At 32.4% G+C, this 21,824-nt stretch overlaps 1 protein-coding gene across 1 annotated transcript in view; it reads left to right on the forward strand.

Moving 5' to 3' along the window:
* The window catches only part of LOC114327146 (signal peptide peptidase-like 3), an 85,780-nt gene that overhangs the window by 32,270 nt on the left and 31,686 nt on the right, over positions 1 to 21,824 (forward strand). Inside the window, exons 3-4 of the mRNA XM_050648821.1 lie at positions 1,279 to 1,449; positions 16,086 to 16,258. Of these exons, the coding sequence (XP_050504778.1) occupies positions 1,279 to 1,449; positions 16,086 to 16,258 (344 nt within the window). The remainder of the gene's footprint in view (positions 1 to 1,278; positions 1,450 to 16,085; positions 16,259 to 21,824) is intronic.

Genomic DNA, 21,824 nt, shown 5'->3' on the forward strand with positions numbered 1-21,824 from the left:
TATTCGCGTGTTAAATATAAAATCAATATACAGTGCGGTTGACAAGTTGTAAGCTGTATTTAAATTTTTTTCTACTTAGAGCTCTCGCAATTCACATAATTTCAGAATTCATACTCAAAGTTTGACCAGAAAAATCATTTTGCCGAAAACTCAAAGTATACCACTAAATTTGGTTTTTATCCTCTTTTCAACTGAAAAATCGATTTTAAAAACATTTAATGTACAGGGTGTTGTTTTTGGGTCGGAACATTTTTCAAATATTTTTTAATCCGGACCTGGTTTTTTTACAATTGTAAATAAATTAATTTATTGTACACCTTAAATGATATTTGCGTGCCAAATATAAAATAAATATACAGTGTGGTTAAAAAGTTATGAACCAATTAAGAAAATGGCAAAGTAGATAAAACACCCAGTATCTTTGTTATTAATGGAGTAAGACCCATTAAGTATGGTATTTTTGAGACCGCCTAAGTGTCCTCTTTCTACAGTTAACGTATGTTACTTTCCCAATGAAACACCCTGTATATACCGTTGCACGCCATTATCTACGTCAGAGATCTAAGTTGACGTTGTTACCAAATTACAAAAAAATTCTTGAATTCATACAAAGTAACAAGACACTTACTCAACACACACACTACACATGACACTAGGTACGTAACTGCAAAATTCACTGTACCTACCATGCCAATGGCCATTAGTTGTCGAGGCATTAGCTAAATAAAAAAAATAATAAAATTAAATAATATCAACCCCGCTTTGAAGTAGAGCTTACAAGTTTGCCAAGAGGGTAGGCGCAAAGTTTCGGGCCAATGCTTTTTAAATGCATTTATTTTTTTTCGAATCCTGAGAAAACTATGTAATAAGTATTTTTGAAAATTTTAAACGCAGAATGAAAGATTACATTATTACCAAGGGCTGAAAATTCCTAAAAACTTCTATAATGTTTATTTTAATAAGTTACAGGGGTGAAAAACTAAGAAAAATTGAGTGTGATTTTTAATTTCAAATACATATCTCATTCAAAAGAAACTTTTTGTTTATTCTAAGGGACTTTTGGCCCTCGGCAATAATGTAATCTTTCATTTTGCGTTTAAATTTTTGAAAAATATTTATTTGTTTTCTCAGGATTCGAAAAAAATTAATGCATTTAAAAAGCATTGGCCCGAAATTTTGCGCCTGCGCTCTTAAGGCTAAGAATCGAAATAATACCAGCGTAACATAAATAATTTTTAAACAAACACTTTGAATGTAAATTGTTTTCTTCTTTTCCAGTGATCGCAACAGTTGCACTTGCCTTTCTCCTATTGCCAATGTGTCAATACATAATGGGACCGTGTTCCGATGGCAAGAAGATCTCCTTTGGGATGTGTGGACGGTTCACTGCCGCTGAATTGTTTTCCCTTTCTTTGTCAGTTTTTATTGTTTGCATATGGGTCTTGACAGGTAAGTTTTTATTTATACTTTTAATCAAATTATTCTTATCTCTTAATAGACTGATCAGTTGTAATGGATGAATTACAAACAGTAGTTAAAATGTAATTTTCATTACAATAAATTGTTAATTATTCCATATAAACGTAATATTTAATCAAGAACTAATGAATCAGGATAAGTATAACAGATGAATGACGGGGTTTTCGTACTGGAAGATCGTGTACAGATGCAATATTCGTGTTAAAGCAAATTACTGAGAAATCACTAGAGCAGAGGTCGGCAACATTTTTAATGTAAAGAGTGAAATACTAAATTAAAAATTCATGGCGGGCGCCAACTATTTTTAACCTAACAAATATAAGATAAAAAATATGCGTTTTGAATTTCTTGTCTAAATTAACAATAGTTCAAGGGCGCATTAAAATTTATTGAAGGGCGCAGTGGCGCCCGCGGGCGCCGCGTTGCCGACCTCTGCACTAGAGTATAATAATAAACCAGCATTTCTATGACAACAAGAAATAATGGCGAAATAATGGTGTGGTAGTATTATTGTACCCATTAGTCCTGTCGCCAGGGGGGGTACAACGGCCTCCTTTATTCAGATGGACTTACCCAAGTTTTTTTTTATGTATTTTGACCCGTAGAACACGAATTTGTTGGGTAACAGTTGATCCGGATGTCGATAAATTTGTTATAAACAAAGAACTTGAGGAATTACATAACAGCGATTTCTCGCAAAACAAAACAATTTTTCGTATTTTTTGGGTCATTCTAAGCAAAAAATGTTTCAACAAGTTTTTTCGTAGGATTCATAGTTTTCGAGATAACCGCTGTTAAAATTTCAAAAAATCGAAAAATTGCAATTTTTGAACCCGAATAACTTTTGATTTAAATATAAAATAGCAATTCTGCTTACCGTATTTGAAAGTTCAAGTTAAATTATATCGGTTTTGATTATTTTCATTGCTAAAAATTTATTTTTTTATTGTCAAGCAAAGTTATAAACACATAGTGTTTCCCGTACCTAATACATGCGTTCTAATACATCCTACGTAGATATTGCCTCGCTTGCACTAGTACCTACTCTACCTAGTTGTTCGATTTTAAATGAGAAATCATTGAAAACATCACTCACGCACTAGGTGTTTATTACTGTTTATAGCTTTGTTTAAGAATAAAAAAATTAATTTTTAGCAATGCAAATAATCAAAACCGATAGAATTTGACTTGAACTTTCAAATGCAGTAAGCAGAATTGCTATTTTATTTTTTAATCAAAAGTTATTCTGGTTCAAAATTTGCAATTTTTCGATTTTTTGGAAGTTCAACCGCGCTTATCTCGAAAACTATGCATCCTACGAAAAAACTAACCAGAACATTTTTTGCTTAGAATGAACCAAAAAATACAAAAAAGTATTTTGTTTTGCGAGAAATCGCTGTTATGTAATTCCTCAAGTTCTTTGTCTATAACAATCTTATCGACATCCGGATCAACTGTTACCCAAAAAATTCGTATTCTACGGGTCAAAATACATGAAAAAAACTTGGGTAAGTCCATCTGAATTAAGGAGGCCGTTGTACCCCCCCTGGCGACAGGACTACATACACAAGAAGGGAAAAAAGGACTCATGCATGAATTACAGAGGAATCTCACTAATCAACCCTACGTATAAAATATTGGCTTCGATATTATTAAAAAGATAAACTAAGAAATAGTTGGTGACTACCAGTGTGGTTTTAGGCCTGGCAGATCGACTATTGATCAAATATTTACAATAAGACAAATGCTTGAAAAGTATTGGGAATATAATCAGGACGTGCATCAGATATTTATAGACTTCAAACAAGCTTATGATTCAATTAATCGTGCATAATAAACATTATGGAAGGCAATGATCGAGCTCGGCGTACCCAAGAAACTAGCTGCGGTAACACAAATGTGTGTAAGTAACTCCTTTGCACAAGTTAGAATAAGGGGGAAAATATCAAATGCTTTCTGCGTAAATTCTGGACTGAGAGAGAGATTCGTTGTCCCCATTGTTGTTTAACCTGGCCTTAGAATATGTCATGCGGAAAATATATCACAAATTCAAACCAGACATAACTGCTCTGGGAGCAAAAATCATACTCGCCTTTGCCGATGATGTAGACGCAGTAGCACAATCAACATTAGAAATGACGGATATTTTCTCGAGCTTTGAAGAAGCTGCATTAAACATCGGTCTAAAAATAAATGAAGACAAAACAAAATACATGGTCTTCTCAAAACAAGAACGACGGCGAATAAGGCAAAACATTACTATAAACGATCACAACTTCGAAGTGGTTAAAGAATTTAAATATCTAGGAGCAACAATCACAAATAACAACAAATTAGAGCGAGAAGTTGAAACGAGAATAATGGCAGGAAACAGATCTTTCTTTGCAATGCAACATCTAATGAAGTCAAAACTTCTTTCACGAGGTGCAAAAATCGAGATATATAAGACCATAATACGAACAGCAGTCGCGTGTGGAAGCGAAACATGGACGCTAACAAAAAGAGAAATAAATAAATTGCCGGTGTGGGAACGTAAAATCCTTCGAATGATATATGGCCCTTGCAGAGACAACGTGACAAACGAATGGAGGCGCAGATACAATGACGAGCTAGAGTCTCTATTCGGAAAAGAAAATCTAGTCAGATATATCGCCGCCGCCTACGAAAAGTATAACTCCGAAAAATGCGGCGAAGAGTAGAACTTTCAATGAACGCCGCGAAAAATATTATTTTTGATTATATGATTGTGAAAATTATAATCCCTAATAAAGTGTTTTTTGAGGAGTATCAGCAAAAAACATCATTTCTGTTTGTGGGTTCACGAAAATTATAATACTAAAAAGTTCTCATAAATAATTGTTTTCTTCGGCAGAAACAGAAAGGGAAATAATTGTTTTCGTCGGCATCTATTATGAACTAAATCTTTTCGTTATTAATATTTTGGGAGTTATAATCTTCGCGGACACGCATATAAAAAATAATTGTATCGCCAACACTTATCAAAGAGTTATTATTTTCACTGGAAATGTATTAGGAATCACATTAATCATAGGTACCAGCGATATAAAGGCCAATAGACTCAGATGGGCAGGGCATGTGATACGCAGTAACGACAATCGCCTTATAAACAATGTGTTCTGGGAAAGGCCAGATGGAAGAAGGTCTGTAGGGCGGCCTAGAAAAAGGTGGAAAGATGCAGTCAAAGAAGATCTAGAGAAAATGGGAGTGGCACAGGACCGACAAACATGGAAGGCAATAGTAAACGCGGCAAAGACTCACGAAGAGTTGTAGCGTCATTGATGATGATGATTTCTATGTCTGATTGACCTGAAGAAAGTATTTGACAGAGTTAGACTGAAAGATGCAATCCATCTTCTGTAAATAACTTATAAAGAATTTCCCCTACATGTCATAAAAACTATTATATATAACTTAGGGAGCCCATAGACATAGGCAGCGGAATAAGAAAGGGAACTCATTGAGCCCTTTGCTCTTCTATTTAATCATGGTTGAAATCATCAAAAGAGTCAACAATGGAAGAGGATACAAATGGGAAACAAAGAAGTAAAAATACTCTGTTACGCAGACGACGCAATATTGATAGCCCAGGATGAAGATAGTATGCAAAGATTAGTCCACAGTTTTAATAAAAGAGCAAACGAATTCCGTATGACAATTTCATTTCAGAAAACTAAAACAATAGTAATCAGTACAGAACCAATCAGATGTAAAATAGAAATTGATGGCATCAGTATTAAACAAGTAATGGAAATAAAATACCCTGGAATTACATTGTTCAGTTACGGATACCTGGACAAAGGAGTGAGAAATCAAGTACAAAAAGCAAACAGATTGACAGGGTGCCTTAATAACACTACATGGCGAAACCGATATACATATTAACACTGAGATGAAGTCAAGAATTTATAAAGCCAGTGTAGGACCAATAATGCCATGTGCATCAGAAACACGACCCGATACAGCCGCAACACAAAGATTACTATTCTCCATTTCAAATGTTATCCGATGTTCAAACTATCTCCAGTATGGTTGCATATTGCAAGCAGGATTGCCATTCTAGCCCGATCAGAGAACACAAAATTTTACGAAAACCTCCAAAAAAATAAAGGAAGGATGAGAATTTGGGAATAGGTAGCTGAAATTGTCTATTATTATATAAGAAAAAGTTTACAATTCTATATCCCCTCCATTTTACAAAAATTGGGAAATACGGTGTGAAAAATATTTTCTCGGGGGTGAAAAAATATACTTTCAAAATAAGTCCGAAATTGTATAAAATTACTTCACAGGTTACTTTACTTATGTATTGTTTATATTATCTATAAGTTTCATTGGTTCAAAGTGCTCATTTTTGAAAAAAATTGGGTATAAAATAAAACATTTTTTTTATTTTGAAAAAAATGGATTTTTTTATGGAATTAACTTAAAAATTATTAGTAATACCAAAAATCTGAAAGAGTAATAACATGTTCGTTTTGCTTTTCTGAATATTTTTGATTTTTTTGTTTTCTTGTTAGACAAAAATTGGTTATGCTATGGCTGTTCAAAATTTGAATAAACTCGTGATTAGTTACTCGTTGAAGCCATTTAACTACAGCTTTTAAAAAAAAAGCACTTTGAACCGATGAAACTTACAGATCATATAAAAAAAAACATAAGCAAAGTAACTTGTCAAGTGGTAACTTGTGATGTTAATTACGGGGTGATTTTCGCGATTTTTTTTACCAAAAAATAAAAGGGACCTACAATATTTTGAGCGTAACTCACTTTTAATGCTAGAAGTTTTTTTAGAAAACAAAAATAAACATTTTTTTAAACACTTTAAAAAAATTGAAATGAATTTTCTCCGAAAAGTGCTCCGTTTTTAGGTTATTTCACATTGAAATTTTCGATTTGAAATTTGACGAAGAAGCACCTACTTTTCATTAGCTACAACTCTGCTTCTACTTCTACTGGGTCTACAGACCTAGTGCATACACCATTTTTTTCAATTTTCTATAAGCTATATTTTTGCCAAGAATATTTTTTTCAATAAAATACTTACTTTTTGTAGTTATCTCCGTAAAACCGTCAAAGAACATGTTTTTTTTTTGTTAAAAATGAACATATTCACTCGCAAATAACTCGAAAAGTATTTAAGTATTTTCGATGGGAAATAAGCCACAATTTTACCAAAAAATGAATTTATTAACGTTTCGACGCCCAAGTCGGGTGTCGTTGTCAAAATACAAAATAATACTAAATAAACAAAAATGTTGTTGCTTAGTAAAAAATTCTTCTAATAATTTATTTAAGACGATCGGTACGTTTTTTCGGCTGCAATGCTATTCAAATGGGGATTCATTTTTTTCAAATCCTGAGAAAACTGATAAGTATTTTAAAAAAATTTAATCCCAGAATGAAAGATTACGTTATTAGCGAGGGCCGAAAGTCCCTGAGAACTTCTATAATGTTTATTTTAATAAGTTACAGGGGTGAAAATCTAAGAGAAAATTTAGTGTTATTTTTAATTTCAAATATCTCATTCAAAATAAACTTTTTATTTATTCTAAGGGACTTTCGGCGCTCGGCAATAATCTAGTCTTTCATTCTGCGTTTAGATTTTTCAAAAATATTTATTGGTTTTTTCAGGATTTGAAAAAAATAAACACAATGTCCGTGGTAATATTTTCCAAATATATCTTTGTCATACAACGCACAATAGAATATTGTCAGTCAGACACTGACAATCAGTGATAATTTTAAATAATTATTTGACATGAATCGGGAATATTTTTAGTTGTTGATTAAATAATATTGATATATAGTGTATTTGATAAATAATTGATTTAAGAGGTGAACTTTATAAAAAGATATTTATTGTGTATTATTTATGGAAGATAGAAGCAGAGAATACATCAAGATGTATTCTGTGATCCAAGTATTTTGTTGTTAAAGATGTTCAAAATTGTAAGCGTCCATAGTAACAATATATTATTAAAAAATCACTTTAACACTTTTCCTCTTTTCTCGATTGAGTAGTAGTTTTTTTTTGTAGGTACGTATAAATTATTACAATCACTGAATACATAGCTAGTGGAAAAATTATCACATTTATTAACTGAATTAATAATTTGCAATTATACAAAAAATAACAGTTATCCAAGAACATTCAAAAGCCATCTCCTTAAACTAATTGTTATGACATTGTCAAATAGAATGACATTCTAGTAATATGTACATATCCATACCAGTGTGAGTTTTACTACACGTAACTTGCCATGTAAAGACAGAAAAGGTAGGGATAGCCGTAAAATATTTGCGAATTATGTACCTATAGCCTTAATCTGACTGATTTATATCGGCAATTCAGGCATGTATTATACATTTTAAAGTATAAGACTTTAAAATGATATTGCCAATATTGATGAGTTGCGTTCCTGGGACGACTTTACTAAAAGATAGTTCATTCGATTACATGAAATCAACTCCAACTCAAAATATCCGCCACAAAAAATCATAGCATGTGATCTGTCTTTAAAAAGACAACCAAATGCAACGATGGCAGTAAAATTCTCGCGCTAGAGATTCCATAGTAAATCACGAGGGAAAACCAGGAAAAAACTTCGTGATACTATCGAAAAGTATTGACTTAGCGAAAAAACTCTATAGAACAAAAGTTGTTTAGAATTAGTCATTTTATTCAATTCCGGTCTTATTTTGAATGTATATTTTTCACCTTCGAGAGGGGGTATTCCCCTACATTTTACAAAAACTTGATGTAGAATTGTAAACTTTTTCCAACCTATATAATAATAGACAATTTCATCTACCTATTCCCAAAGTTTCATCCTTCCTTTATTTTTTTTGGGATCAGATTGTTCTTTGATCGGGATATTCTATGAATTATCATAAATAAATCATTCGTTAGTATTTCACAGCAGTTAACAGCGATAATCCTCTACAAGTACCTGCCTAATACTACCTTTCACAGCCGCTGCCGTTGAGAGCGGCAACGTTGTCAACACAATTCTCATTTAGTTTGCAGTGGCTCTATTCTCCGTACACTGCATCGCATGCCTGAAATACGGTATAGAAGGGACATAAGAAGAACCATAATATTTAACTGAGACATGCCACAAGGAAACAATTTCAGGACCTTTTTTATATACTAGGAGTTACACAAATTATATTTAGACCAGGAAGACAAGTAAATGAAAACATTTTCGTAGTGAGAAGAGCAATCGAAAGAAGATTGGAAGAGGGCTAAGAACTCTTCCTAGACTTTGTAGATCTAAAAGCAGCTTTTGAAACGGTAAATAGGGAGGAAATATGGAATTACTTAGAGGAGATACAAATACCAGGGAAACTAATATCAGCCATTAAATCCACCTATAAGACGGTGAAAGCGAGAGTACAGATATTAGGCAAGAGGTTAGAGGAACTTGAGGTGAGGAATGGAATAAAACAGGGGGATAGTACTCCTCTTGTTTATAAAAATATAATGCACAAAAATACGAGAAAGGGAAGTCAATCTTAACACAAAATTATTAAACAAATGAATTGGTTCGGTCACGTGGTAAGAATGGATCAAATCTGACTGGTAGAGAGAATAATGGAAATGGGAAAATCAACGAAAAGAAGAATGTGGAGATCAAGAAAGAAATGGCTGGACCAAATAGAAGAGCATAAAAGGGAAATAGGAAAAACCGTAGAGGAGATGAAGGAATTAGCAAAGAAGAGAAGAAAGTGCAAAAATGGATAAATTACAAACCACATTCACATCCCGACTCCTGAATGGGAGCGGGAGAATAAGAATCTTGCAATTAAATTTTTAACTGTCTCAAGAAATTGATTGCCAAAGCTATTAAGTACATCTTCGTAAACTTGCTTAGGTTTTAACCACTTCAAATACGTATATTTGATGAAGGCTCGATACTAAAATATGTCAATTTTTATAATTTGGGCGACATTCCTTTTGTTTATAATTTTCTTGCGCAACGTTGGTTTGACTTTTTGTCAAGTTTCTAGTAAATTATTCTTGGTTTCCATGGTAACGATTTTTTTTTAACGGAACCGGTATAGGCTAATTATTACGTTATTATATCAATATATCCTTGTACAAAAATAAAAACAAAACTATTAATAAACAACTAGAAATCGAATTTTTAATGTACCTATACTGTACAAATAAGCTTGTTGGTTAATATTGTTTGTTTTTGTTACTACAATAATTCTAATAGATATTCTGTTATATTGTATCCAAATACAATTACTTTCAATATTGATTATATCGTTCTTTGCTAATACTGTGAATCATTAAAGAACATCGTACATATTTGGTATACAAAGGAATGTATGCGATTAAGTGCATATCTGGATTGAGCAACAATTCATCCTTGTCGATAATAACATAATCATGATAATGACACCTGGTAGCACAAGTTCATTATTGGAAGCCTTTAATTTGAATTGCATTTATTTTCTTTGGTAATTATTATATGTGAGCAATTATCTCACATATAACTATACTAAATTTACAGTCAAGATGCAGTAGAAATAAACAAACCAAGACACGTTAAATGCTATTAGGAGCACTCTCGAATCATAATTTACAATGCATACACTTTGGAAATCATGATTTGGGATTTACAATGTATATAGGGTGAGGCAGATAACTGGCCTATTAGAAATATCTCGAGAACTAAAGGTAACAGAATCATGAAAATTGGAATAAAGGGGTTTTCAGGAATGATCTATTAAATGAAAATATTTTCATCTCTTTGCAACTTCCGGTTATACCGGAAGTTGCTTATAACTTGGTTTTTTTAAATGGGACACCCTGTATATTTTTACATTTTTGGATTCTCCTCAATATCTTCTTTCTTAAAATATGAAATTTTGTAATACTATACAGGGTATTTTAAAAGATGTTTACGTTTTTTTATTAATTTCGTAGCAACATTCACACCCTGTAGAATTGTAATAGTTTGACATTAAAAACTCTGCTTACGTTCAAGTGATTTCTAATATAGTCTATTATTGTTAAGAATTATTAGTATAGCTTATTTTGAAATTTTAGTATACAGGGTTGGTCGAAACTCGGAATGAATATTTTCTGAGTTTTCTTAAATATAACACCCTGTATTTTAGTATTGTAATGAAATGGTATTTCATAGTACTTTTTTTATTTTATAAGTATTCCCTATACCTAACTGCTTTAATTTGTGAGTTATTGGTGATTAAAGCTAAACATTAATTGCAACAAAAAATACGTAAAATTTTATTAGGTTGGCCGTGAAAATAATCAATTACAATTAATTTTTCAGAAATAAATACATATTAATCCAGACTGATCCTTAAAATTACCAATAATGGTTTAGCTATTAAAATACATACGTAATTAAGATTGTTGGTGCGACTAACAATTAAGCACAAATTAAAGCAGTTAGGTATAGGGAATGCTTAAGAAATAAAAAAGTACCATAAAATATCATTTCATTACAATACTAAAATACAGGGTGTTCCATTTAAGAAAACTCAGAAAATACTCATTCCGAGTTTCGACCAACCCTGTATACTAAAATTAAAAATTTAGCTATCCTAATGATTCTTAACAATAGTAGACTATATTAAAAATCATTTGAACGTAAGTAGAGTTTTAGTTGTCAAACTACTAAAATTCTACAGGGTGTGGAGATTGCTACGAAATTAATAAAAAACGTAATTATCTTTTAAAATACCCTGTATAACATTACAAATCCTCATATTTTAAGAAAGAAGACATCGAAGAGAATCCAAAAATGTAAAAATATACAGGGTGTCCCATTTAAAAAAACGAAGTTATAATTAACTTCCGGTATAACCGGAAGTTGCAAAGAGATGAAAATATTTTCATTTAATAGATCATCCTTCAAAACCCGTGTATTCCAATTTTCATGATTCTGTTGCCTTTAGTTCTCGAGATATTTCTAATAGGCCAGTTATCTGCCTCACCCTGTATATATTGTAAATTATGATTCGGGAGTGCTCCTAGTAGCATTTAACGTGTCTGGGGTTTGTTTATTTCTATTGCATCTTGATTTTAAATTTAGTATATAACTCAGTAGCTGGTCTTAATAAAATAATTAATAAATACTAAATTTTCCAATCAGAAAAGTTGTTATAATCGCATGTATATAGAGTGTATCATCTATAACGTGAGTTTCTTTTTATATTCATTAGCCCCGATGTTTTCCTTTTATCTTGACCATGCTCGAGTTAAATTATTCATCACCAATGATGCTATGGTCCAAGTTGAGCATCCACATTCCTAAGGTTATTCCTTTCTTTGGTTCTAGTCTTTCCAGTTTTATAATACTTAACAATAGTGATCTTCCTCGCATTTTTATCTACACCCATGTTATAGAATAGAATAGAAATATGCTTTATTGTCACTGAAAATTTTTACAATTTTATGGACAAAGCTTACATACAGTCAAAAGAAAAATAATATCAATAACAAATAACAACTACAATTTATTAAAATTAGATAAATCGCCAATATACAGTATATAAGATATAAAAGCAAAGACAAAAACAATTTATTGCAAAATTTATATAAATTGCAAATTGAACATACTTACAACAAATAAAATACAACATTAGGAACTGACAAGTATAAGCTACTGCGTATGAAACCCAATTTTCTTCATTAAGAAATTCTTGTATTGAATAATATGGTCTTTTAGATAGATATCCTTTTGTCATTTTATGGTACTTTGGAAAGATGGAAGTGTTAAAATTCCGTGATCTCTGAAGTAACTTCTGCAATGTGTAGATCTTCTGAGGCCAAACAGATATCTTATTGCTCTTTTTTTGCAATTTAAAAATAACATCAAATTGAGCAGCTGTACTAGAACCCCAAAAAGGAAGACCATATCGAAGCTGAGAGTCGGAACAACGAAAAGTATGTTATTTTAGAAGATGCTAAATTGAGTTACCTTGATACAGATCTTATTGTATAGCAAGCGGAGGCGAGTTTCTTACTTAACGAATCGATATAGTCCAGGGCGGATCTGTTTTGAGATGGACGTTGAGAGGTGACCCCAATTTTTTTGCAGATATTGCTTGAAATTGGCCCATATAATAATAATTGAGTTATCCTCCCACTCAAAAAGGTCCGGAACATTATTTAAATAATCAAAACGTCAAAAAATGAAGGAAAAATTAGATTTTTTTCTTGGCTTTTTGATTATAACTTTAAAAGTATTCACTTCCGAGAAAAGTTATACTAAAATAAAAGTTGCGTAATTAAATTTACTACAATATAAGATTAGTTAAAAATTTTTAAAATTGTTACCCTTGTTGCAAAATAGCAATAATTGCAAAAAAAAACAAAAAAAAAGTATTCGCATTTTACGTTTTTCAAACATTTCTGCTAAACTTAGGACCTTCATATTTCACCCAGAAAAACTTTGTGATATGATAAAATAATACTGTAAATTTAGTTAAGATCGGTTCAACAGATTTTGCAAAATAAATTTTGCAATCCAGCTTTCGCAAAAAAAATTAATTTTTTCAAAATGTTGCAGTACTGAAAATAAAGCAGATAGCAAGTTAATTTTTTTTTGCAAATAGAAGAATACTGTGCCTTTCATTTGCAATTTGCAAAATTAAAATCGGTTAACTACCAAGGCGTCAGGATTTTTTTTTAAATAAACATTAATTTTTGGTGCTACGCGCAGGACAGCGGTGTTTGATTCACACAAGTTGATTTCCACCAAAATTTTTTCCAATCTTTATCTAATATATTATTTTCTTACTCTATATTTTGTTGTATTTTAATATTTTAATTCCACAAAAATCAAACTAATTTTATTATTGTTTGTGAAATATTGTTTAAACAATTGCATATGTTTAAAAACAATAAACTTTTATTCTCTAAGTTAAAATATATGAACAAAGAAAGTTTTTGCTAAAAAAGTGTTATTTCAAAGGAAAAGTATGTGTTTTATTTTGCAATAAACAAATTTATTTATTTATATCGAAATGTAATAAAAATTAAAATATATCAATCATTGTCAAAGGTCATTGGAATGCCCAATCAGAGCAAACTATCCGCTGTCCTGCGCGTAGCACCAATAATTAATGTTTATTTAAAAAAATTCCTGACGCCGTGGTAGTTCATCGATTTTAGTTTTGCGAATTGCAAATGAAAGGTACAGTACACTTCTGTAAGCAAAAAAATGTTTAACTTACTACCTGCTTTATTTTCAGTCCTGTAACATTTTGAAAAAATGAATTTTTTTTGCGAAAGCTGGATTGCAAAATTTATTGTGCAAAATCTATTGAACCGATCTTAACGAAATTTACAGTATTGTTTTACTGCATCATAAGGTTTTTCTGGGTAAAATATGGAGGTCCTAGGTGTAGCATAAATGGTTGAAATACGTAAAATGCGGATACTTGTTTTTGTATGGTTTTTTTCGCAATTATTGCTATTTTGCAACAAGGGTGACTATTTTTTTATTTTTAGATAATTCTATGTTATAGGGAATTTAATTTCGCAACTTTTATGTCAGCACAACTTTTGTCTAAAATGAATAGTGTTAAAGTTATAATCAAAAAACGAAGAAAAAAATTGAATTTTTGCTTCCTTTTTTGACATTTTGATTATTTAAACAATGTTCCAGACCTTTTTGAGAGGGAGGATAACTTAAATATTATTATTTGAGTTATTTTTAAGCAATGTCTGCAAAAAAATTTGAGTCACCTCTCAACGTCCAAATGTGCTAATATTTTTACAGATGCGCCCTGGTCTAATATGAAGGGACCATTTTGAGGTTGCTGTCTAAAAAAATACCAAGAAATTTTACAGACTCAACGGTACTGATCTGGCTGTTATTAAAAGAAAAAGGTTGAAGAGCTCCTTTATAGGATAATGCTACTGTTTTATCTACGTTAAAAGAGAGTAAATTAGAGTCAGACCAGGTCTTTACCGTCAGTAGATCCGAAGTTATAGTTTTATGAAGAGATGCAATAATTGAGTTGCTCCAAGTGATACTGGTATCATCAGCAAAAAGAAAAATTTTCCCATCGATTTTTAAATTAGTGATGTCATTTATAAAGATAAGGAACAGAAGAGGACCCAATACTGAACCTTGTGGTACTCCACATACAATGTTTTTGAGACTAGAGTCAGTATCATTTGCTGTAACTAGTTGTTTCCTATTATTCAAGTAGGATTGGAACCAATTCAAAGAAATACCTCGAATTCCAGAGAAATTAAATTTTTTAATCAAGATGTCGTGATTTACACGATCAAAAGCTTTGACAGAAAACAGTGGCAGTATAAAGATTATTGTTTAGTGCTTGGTAAACCTCATGTAGGTGGTCTCAATAAAAGTATTATTTTAATGTTATTTTTAATCTTATTAAAGTAAAACTTTCGCTTCCTGTCAGTGGCGGCCCGTGAGGTAGTGCCATAGAGCCATGGCACTACCTTGCTAACTATGCAGAAACATATTTTTTATCTTAAAAACATTTTAATGCCTGTTTATTTTTTTTGTGAATATTTCTCTTTATTTTTATAAATTATATCAAATCTGGCAACTGTGTAGCGCAATGCAAATCTACCGACTCTGGCCACCCACAGCTGACCGGATAAAGGATGAAAATCATAAAAATCCCAGTGCCGAACGGCATAGTGGCTCGTGAGAAAAGAGAAAGATTGTATGAGCATCCTGTGTAAGTGACAGAGAGAGAGCGGTATTGCACTTTTAACATACGTTTAAATTGGAGTCTCCGTGCCAGGCTCGAAATCTCGAAAAGGAAGTTAGTGGATCTTAAGATACAATGTTTTAGATCTACATATTTCTAGTTTCTTTTCGCGTTCGCTTGACGCTATTGTGTTTATTGTCTACTACTGTATTGTATATTTGTGTTTATACTCTACTATATTTTTTAATTTGTAATTATTAGTTAGTGCGTTGTGATCGTGGGTGTCGTAGGTATAAAAATAATATTTTGATTATTTTCTACGTTTAATTTATTTATTGACAATGAATCAAATTAGTATATTAAAAAACTCTTTTGGTGGTTTTTCGTTAGAAAAAAAAACTACAAATTAAAGAACTCGGTCGGCCTTTACCCGATTTAAAAATTGAAAAACAAAGTGGAAATGGACAAAAACTTCGCTGTCGTAAGTTTAATAAAATTATTTATGATAAAAATAGCTGGTTGTGTGGTTGCGAACAAACTAATAAACTCTTCTGTTTTGTATGCGTTTTGTTTGGAGGTGACGAGACTTGGTCAAACAAAGGCACCGATGATCTTGTACATATATGGGAGAAATTGAAATCCCATGAAAAATCTAAAGTGCACATGAATAACGTTTTTAGCTTTTCAATGCTTGGTAAGTTAAATATAAAAACCCAATTAAATTCAGCTTATCGTGATACTCTATTTATATTTTATATCCTTTTTGACCATATCGTAAAACCGCCACAAAAAATTTAGGCAGCTGCCCGGATTCTGGCACTACCTTCCTAAAGTTATACGAGCCGCCACTGCTTCCTGTAATGTACTTTACCCGTTACTACATGTTAAGTATTTGTTTGTTGTAGGTCACTGGTTGCTCATGGACGCTATGGGTATGGGACTGTGTGTAGCTTTTATCGCCTTTGTGAGATTACCCAGTTTGAAAGTATCGACGTTGCTTCTCACTGGACTGTTGATATATGATGTGTTTTGGGTGTTTTTCTCGTCGTACATATTTAGCACTAATGTTATGGTTAAGGTAAGTTACTTGTTTTCTTATAAAAATACATAACAACCTAAAATATTTTTAAAAATTTAATAAAAATCCTTTATAAAAGGTATATTTGTATTAAAAGACCACGTCGGGCTACACCACAGGACGTTTTCGGAGTGACAATTCCATCATCAGTGGGACCGTTCAAGTATTACGTAACGCAGGTTACGTAATAGCCACTAAAAATATATGGGTCAAAACCCATTAAATGCTGTAAAGTTATTATAATGTTACATTGTTATAGTTAATAATTAACACGACCTGTTGGGTCGTATTCCGTTTGGTGTTTACCAATGGTGTATACAGTTTCCAAAGAACAATCGAGTGGCTCACTCAAAGAAAATATCGAAAGGACATATGCCTACATTGATGGCAGAACTGTTTGTTGTAAAACGAAGGTAGAACATGACTAAAATCTTGAAATCGTTCTGAAAGCCACCGACAAATATTGCTTGACTTTAAACAAAACGAAGACCAAATTCAATGAAACAGTAGTAAACTTACTTGGTCCAAAACTTATAGGTCCAAACCATGTCATAAAACTCGATAGTAGCAGACTACAGCCCTTGTTAAAAAGCCTCCACCAAATGACATTGCATCTCTATGATCTCTCTATTGTCGCAAAGTTGTCCGTTCACTATTAACGGGAATATGCCATTTGTTCTTGAAACTGATGCTTCAGAACACTCGATTACTGTAACCGTGAGTCAGGATTCCAGACCCGTTGCTTTCTTGTCAAGATCGCTTAACTCTAGCAAGCTAAACCATTCTAATGCGGGGAAAGAAGCGTATGCTATGGTTGAATATCTAAAAAAGTGACATCATTTTCTTGTAGTCTTTCACAATCATCACTGATCTGTAACAATTATGTTCAACACAAAGTCAATATGACAAACTATATCGACCAGGAAAAGACAACCAAGCAGCGGATACTTTATAGCGCATCTGCTTTTGCGCTGCTACCACGACGTTAGGTGCATCAGAACTCAAGTTACTTCACACAGCACTTTGTCATCCAGGGGTAACACCTATGTTCCACTGGATAAAATCAAAGAATTTACCTTTCTCTCTCGATGAAGTCATGACTATGACTCGTGACTGTGAAGTATGTGCTAAAGTCAGACGAGGTACTGCTTTAAAAATGAGGGACCTTTTGCGAAGCTCATAATAGCCAAATCTCCCTTCGAATTTAAAGCATCAGTGTCTTTCTTCGAATACCAAGAATCGTTATATTCTAACGATAATAGATAAGTATTACAAATTCCCATTTGCTTTCCCATGCAGTGGCATTAGTGCCAAATCGGTAATTAATAATTTAAATAACTTATTCATGATTCGAAAAGAGAAAGAAATACTCAACACTATGAAGGAAAGAAAAAACTTTTTCCACCTACCTCTACCGAAAGTATACCTTTCCGGACCTGATTGTAGGGAGCAAAGTTGTACTTTTCCTCCCTAGGGAGGAAAAGTAAAAGTGACGTCATGGTATTTCATTCATGAAATATAGCTTATTAACGCCCTGTACAATATCTATTTTCTATTACGTAAGTATCTATACATTTTAACGTTTATTAATAAAACACCCTGTATTTTGCAGAATGGTAAAAAACAGTAAATTGTTATTTTGATTTAACAATGTTTACATTAATAATTTGACTTATATTTAACAGTTGACAGATATATTGTACCTACTTGTTAGTTTAATTTTAATAAATTTTGTTGGTTAGTTACATAAATAAATTAAGTAAAAATAAAAAAATTACTTGTTATTTGAGGAAGGTGGAAAAACCATATGTATAACATGGGAGTAAAGTGCCTTTTCCTCCCTTGAATGATTACTGCCCTCCGCTACGCGTCGGGCAGTAGACTTCATTCTCGGGATGAAAAGTAGCACCTTCCTCCTTTGTTATGCAAATAGCTATTGTCACAAACTAAGAAATGAAAAATATGAGTTGATGCATTTAGTTATACAAGGGAAAGTGGAAGGCATCCTGGTTGAAAAATTAAAAGTAGTGGAGTGGAAAACGACAATAGAACTCTTCATAACCGCTGCAGACAGAGTTAAATAGGCCATGATGGTCGCCAATGCCCTTAAAGTATGAGGCACTTCCTCTTCTTCATGTACCATGTCCTCTCAGAACGTTGGTTACCATCATAGCTATCTTAATTTTATTCACTGCCACCCTAAATAGCATGCTTGTATTAACACCATACCAATTTCGCAAGTTCTTCAACCATGAGGTTCTTCTTCGTCCTGGACTGCGTTTGCCTGCTATTTTTCCTTGCATAATATTTTGTAGCAACCTATGTTTGGGACCTCTCATTACATGTCCGAAGTACTCCAGCTTTCTCTGCTTGATGCTTTTTATGATCTCAGTAGTCTTGCTGAGACGTTCTAGTATTGTGGAGTTTCGAATCTTCTCCACCCAGGAAACTTTTAAAATTCTTCTATAGCACCACATTTCGAAAGCCTCAAGGCGATTTAGATCGATTTTATTCACAGTCCAGGACTCGACACCATAAAGTAAGACCGAGAACACGTAGCAGCGAAGTAGGCGGATCCTCAATGCCAATTTTAGGTCTCTGTTACATAACACCTTGTGACATCCTTCTAAAAGCGGCTCTAGCCTGCTCTATCCTAGATCTAATTTAGCCGTGACTTTCTGCGTTACAATTTAGTTGCTGTCCAAGGTAAACGATTTTATCAACTTGCTTAAGTTTGGTATTATTTACATATATAGGCGGTTTTATATGCTGCTGTTTACTTATTACGAGTATTTTGGTTTTCCGTATGTTCAGATCCAGACCTGCCTCCCTACAACTCTCAACGACACTATCAAGTAGTGTTTGCAGATCTTCTTGACTAGAAGCTAGGAGTACTGTATCGTCCGCATATCGCAAATTATTGATGACTTCACCGTTCACAAGTATTCCTTCTTGTTTTTCAGAAAGAGCTTTTCTGAAAATTCTTTCGGAGTAAACGTGGAAAAGCAGTGGTGACAAGAGGCATCCCTGCCGTACTCCTCTTTTAATATTAAGAGCCTGTGATTCTGCACCATCTACTAAAACTGATGTTGTTTGATTCCAATATAAATTTGCAATTATTCGAACATCTCTGCCGTCCAAGCCTATGTCTTTTAGAGCTTCGATCAATATAGAGTGCTTAACACGATCAAATGCCTTTTGGAAGTCAATAAAACAACAGCATATGTCTACAGATATATCTCGACATCTTTGAGCAAGTACGTTCATTCCAAATAATGCCTCTCTCGTTCCAAACCCGTTACGGAAACCAAACTGTGTGTCATCCAGGTATTCCTCGCATTTATTGTAGATACGACCATGTATTACCTTCAGAAAAATTTTCAATAAATGGTTTAACAAACTGGTGGTTCTGTAATCAGCACAGGTTTTTGCTGTTGTCTTCTTAGGTAGAGCTATAAACAGTGAATTAGACCAGCCATTAGGAAGTTTTCCGCTGCGCTGGTATAAATGGTATTGAAAAACGAGGTTATAGCCTCTAAAGGCTATAGTATGAGGCACATGAAGACGATATATAGGCATAACCTATAGTATGAGGCACATGACGAAGAATTCATGATGTTTCAAATGTTTGCATACTTCCATTCGGATAGAGTGACTCAATTTCTATCAGCTGCACATTTCGTTGTACATTCCTATTTTCGTGTTGTAAGTTTCTCAATAGTATAATAATTCTTCCAGTCTTGAGGTGTAGTAATGTGAGTAAACTACTAATTAATTTTAAAGTTGTGCTGATATTATGGCACATTTCAAACTTAAAATTCCCGCTGAAAAATTAAGTTAAAAGGCACATATTTTATAGAACAAAAATATGAACGATCGGAAATTGATCAGAAAATTGACACCGTGTATATCTTATATTATAGAATGAATTAAATCTATCATTAAATTCCTTAAATGACATCACTAACTAGGTATACTAATTACGGGTAATAAAACTTTTCGCATCGATCAAGGTTCTTTTAAGTAAATTACATAATATCCTAGTATTATGACTCCCGTTTACAATTTTATAGAAATTTCAAAACAAAACAAAAAACACGACAATTCGTGTATCGCTTCCTCATTTTTTTATGTAAATTTTTTCTTGCGGTTTCAAGTCCACTCCTGTGTTGGCGGACAATAATAATTAGAAGGATGACATATTATTTCTAATTATTTCTACACAGCGCGTGCGGGCTTTTATAATTGTTTTTTTTAATCATGCGAACGTGTCATAGGTTAATTATTGTGTTAAATTTATAAATATAATATATTATTAACGTGTTTTTATTGATTGTATAGGCGTTTTATTGAATAAAGCAATTTATTCTATAAAGAAACACCGACATAGAGATATTTGAATACAACTTTACATTAATGTTTAACCCATATTTTAACCGGTAACTCGTAGAATGAGAAAATTATTTTGAAAAACGCGTTTTTGGCAATTAATTTGTGTAGTTAAAACAAAAATGAAAAAAAAAATTAAATTTTTTGTAAGAAAAGTGCGTTTATGCATTATAATTTTTTTTAATTAATTATAAGAAGGCCTAAACGGGTTATTTTTGTTTACTACTATCACTTAAACATTGTGGAAGTCGGAAAAATTTCAAACAGTATTTCAATATTGTTTTTCAGATTTGATCAGACTCTAGGCAATAATATAAATTAAATTCCATTTGCGACATTCGAAATTTATTGATTTCATGTTAAATTTTACAGCAATTAACAATAATACTGTTTCACAGCAAGCAAGCACTTGCTTCCATACAGCCATGATGTGAACAAGTCAAATTTAGCTCAATGGTACCTCGAGCGTGAAACATTGGATATTTTAACCATCCATGTTCAAATTCACATCATTTTTATATGTTGCTATGACGGATTAATTTTAAAGGGTTTTTACCCAAATATTTTTTACTTTGGTGGTTAGCATGTTAGATCCAAGAAAACACTGATGACGATCGGTCAACCGATTGAAAACTAATTCTGTTTGTTCTGTGATGTAGCCCTGTATAGGGATTGTAACAAATATACCTTTTATAAAGGATTTCATGTTTTTTTTATCTAAATTACATTTGAAGTTGTATACAGTATTGTTCATTTCTTGGTAAAAAATTCACTCAATTCCGATTGTGTTTTTACGTTACAATTGTATTACGTTTTTATTGTTGAAATCTTTGTCTGATAAATATTGTCTTAAAAATATTGTCTTAAAATAGGTCCGGGTTAGCCGGACTTCCGGGTTATCGGAGGCCGACTTATTGGAGTTCCACTGTACTTTTACTATTTTCAAGTGAACAATGATTTGTTTTGTTTTGGTGGATTGTACTAGTAGCAAAAAACCCTTTAGATTTTAGATGTATAAATAAATCTGAAGAAGAAAAAAATTGTCAAAAAATAATTATGATTACTCGGTTTTTCAAATTTTGATAGCAGCTCTAACATTTTATCATCACCGAGACCATATTCAAATTAATGAATGGTAAATATATCTACTAAATCAAAAGGTCTGATTTTGGCATAG

Source organism: Diabrotica virgifera, chromosome 4, assembly GCF_917563875.1.
Source record: "Diabrotica virgifera virgifera chromosome 4, PGI_DIABVI_V3a".
Lineage (NCBI taxonomy): Eukaryota > Metazoa > Arthropoda > Insecta > Coleoptera > Chrysomelidae > Diabrotica > Diabrotica virgifera.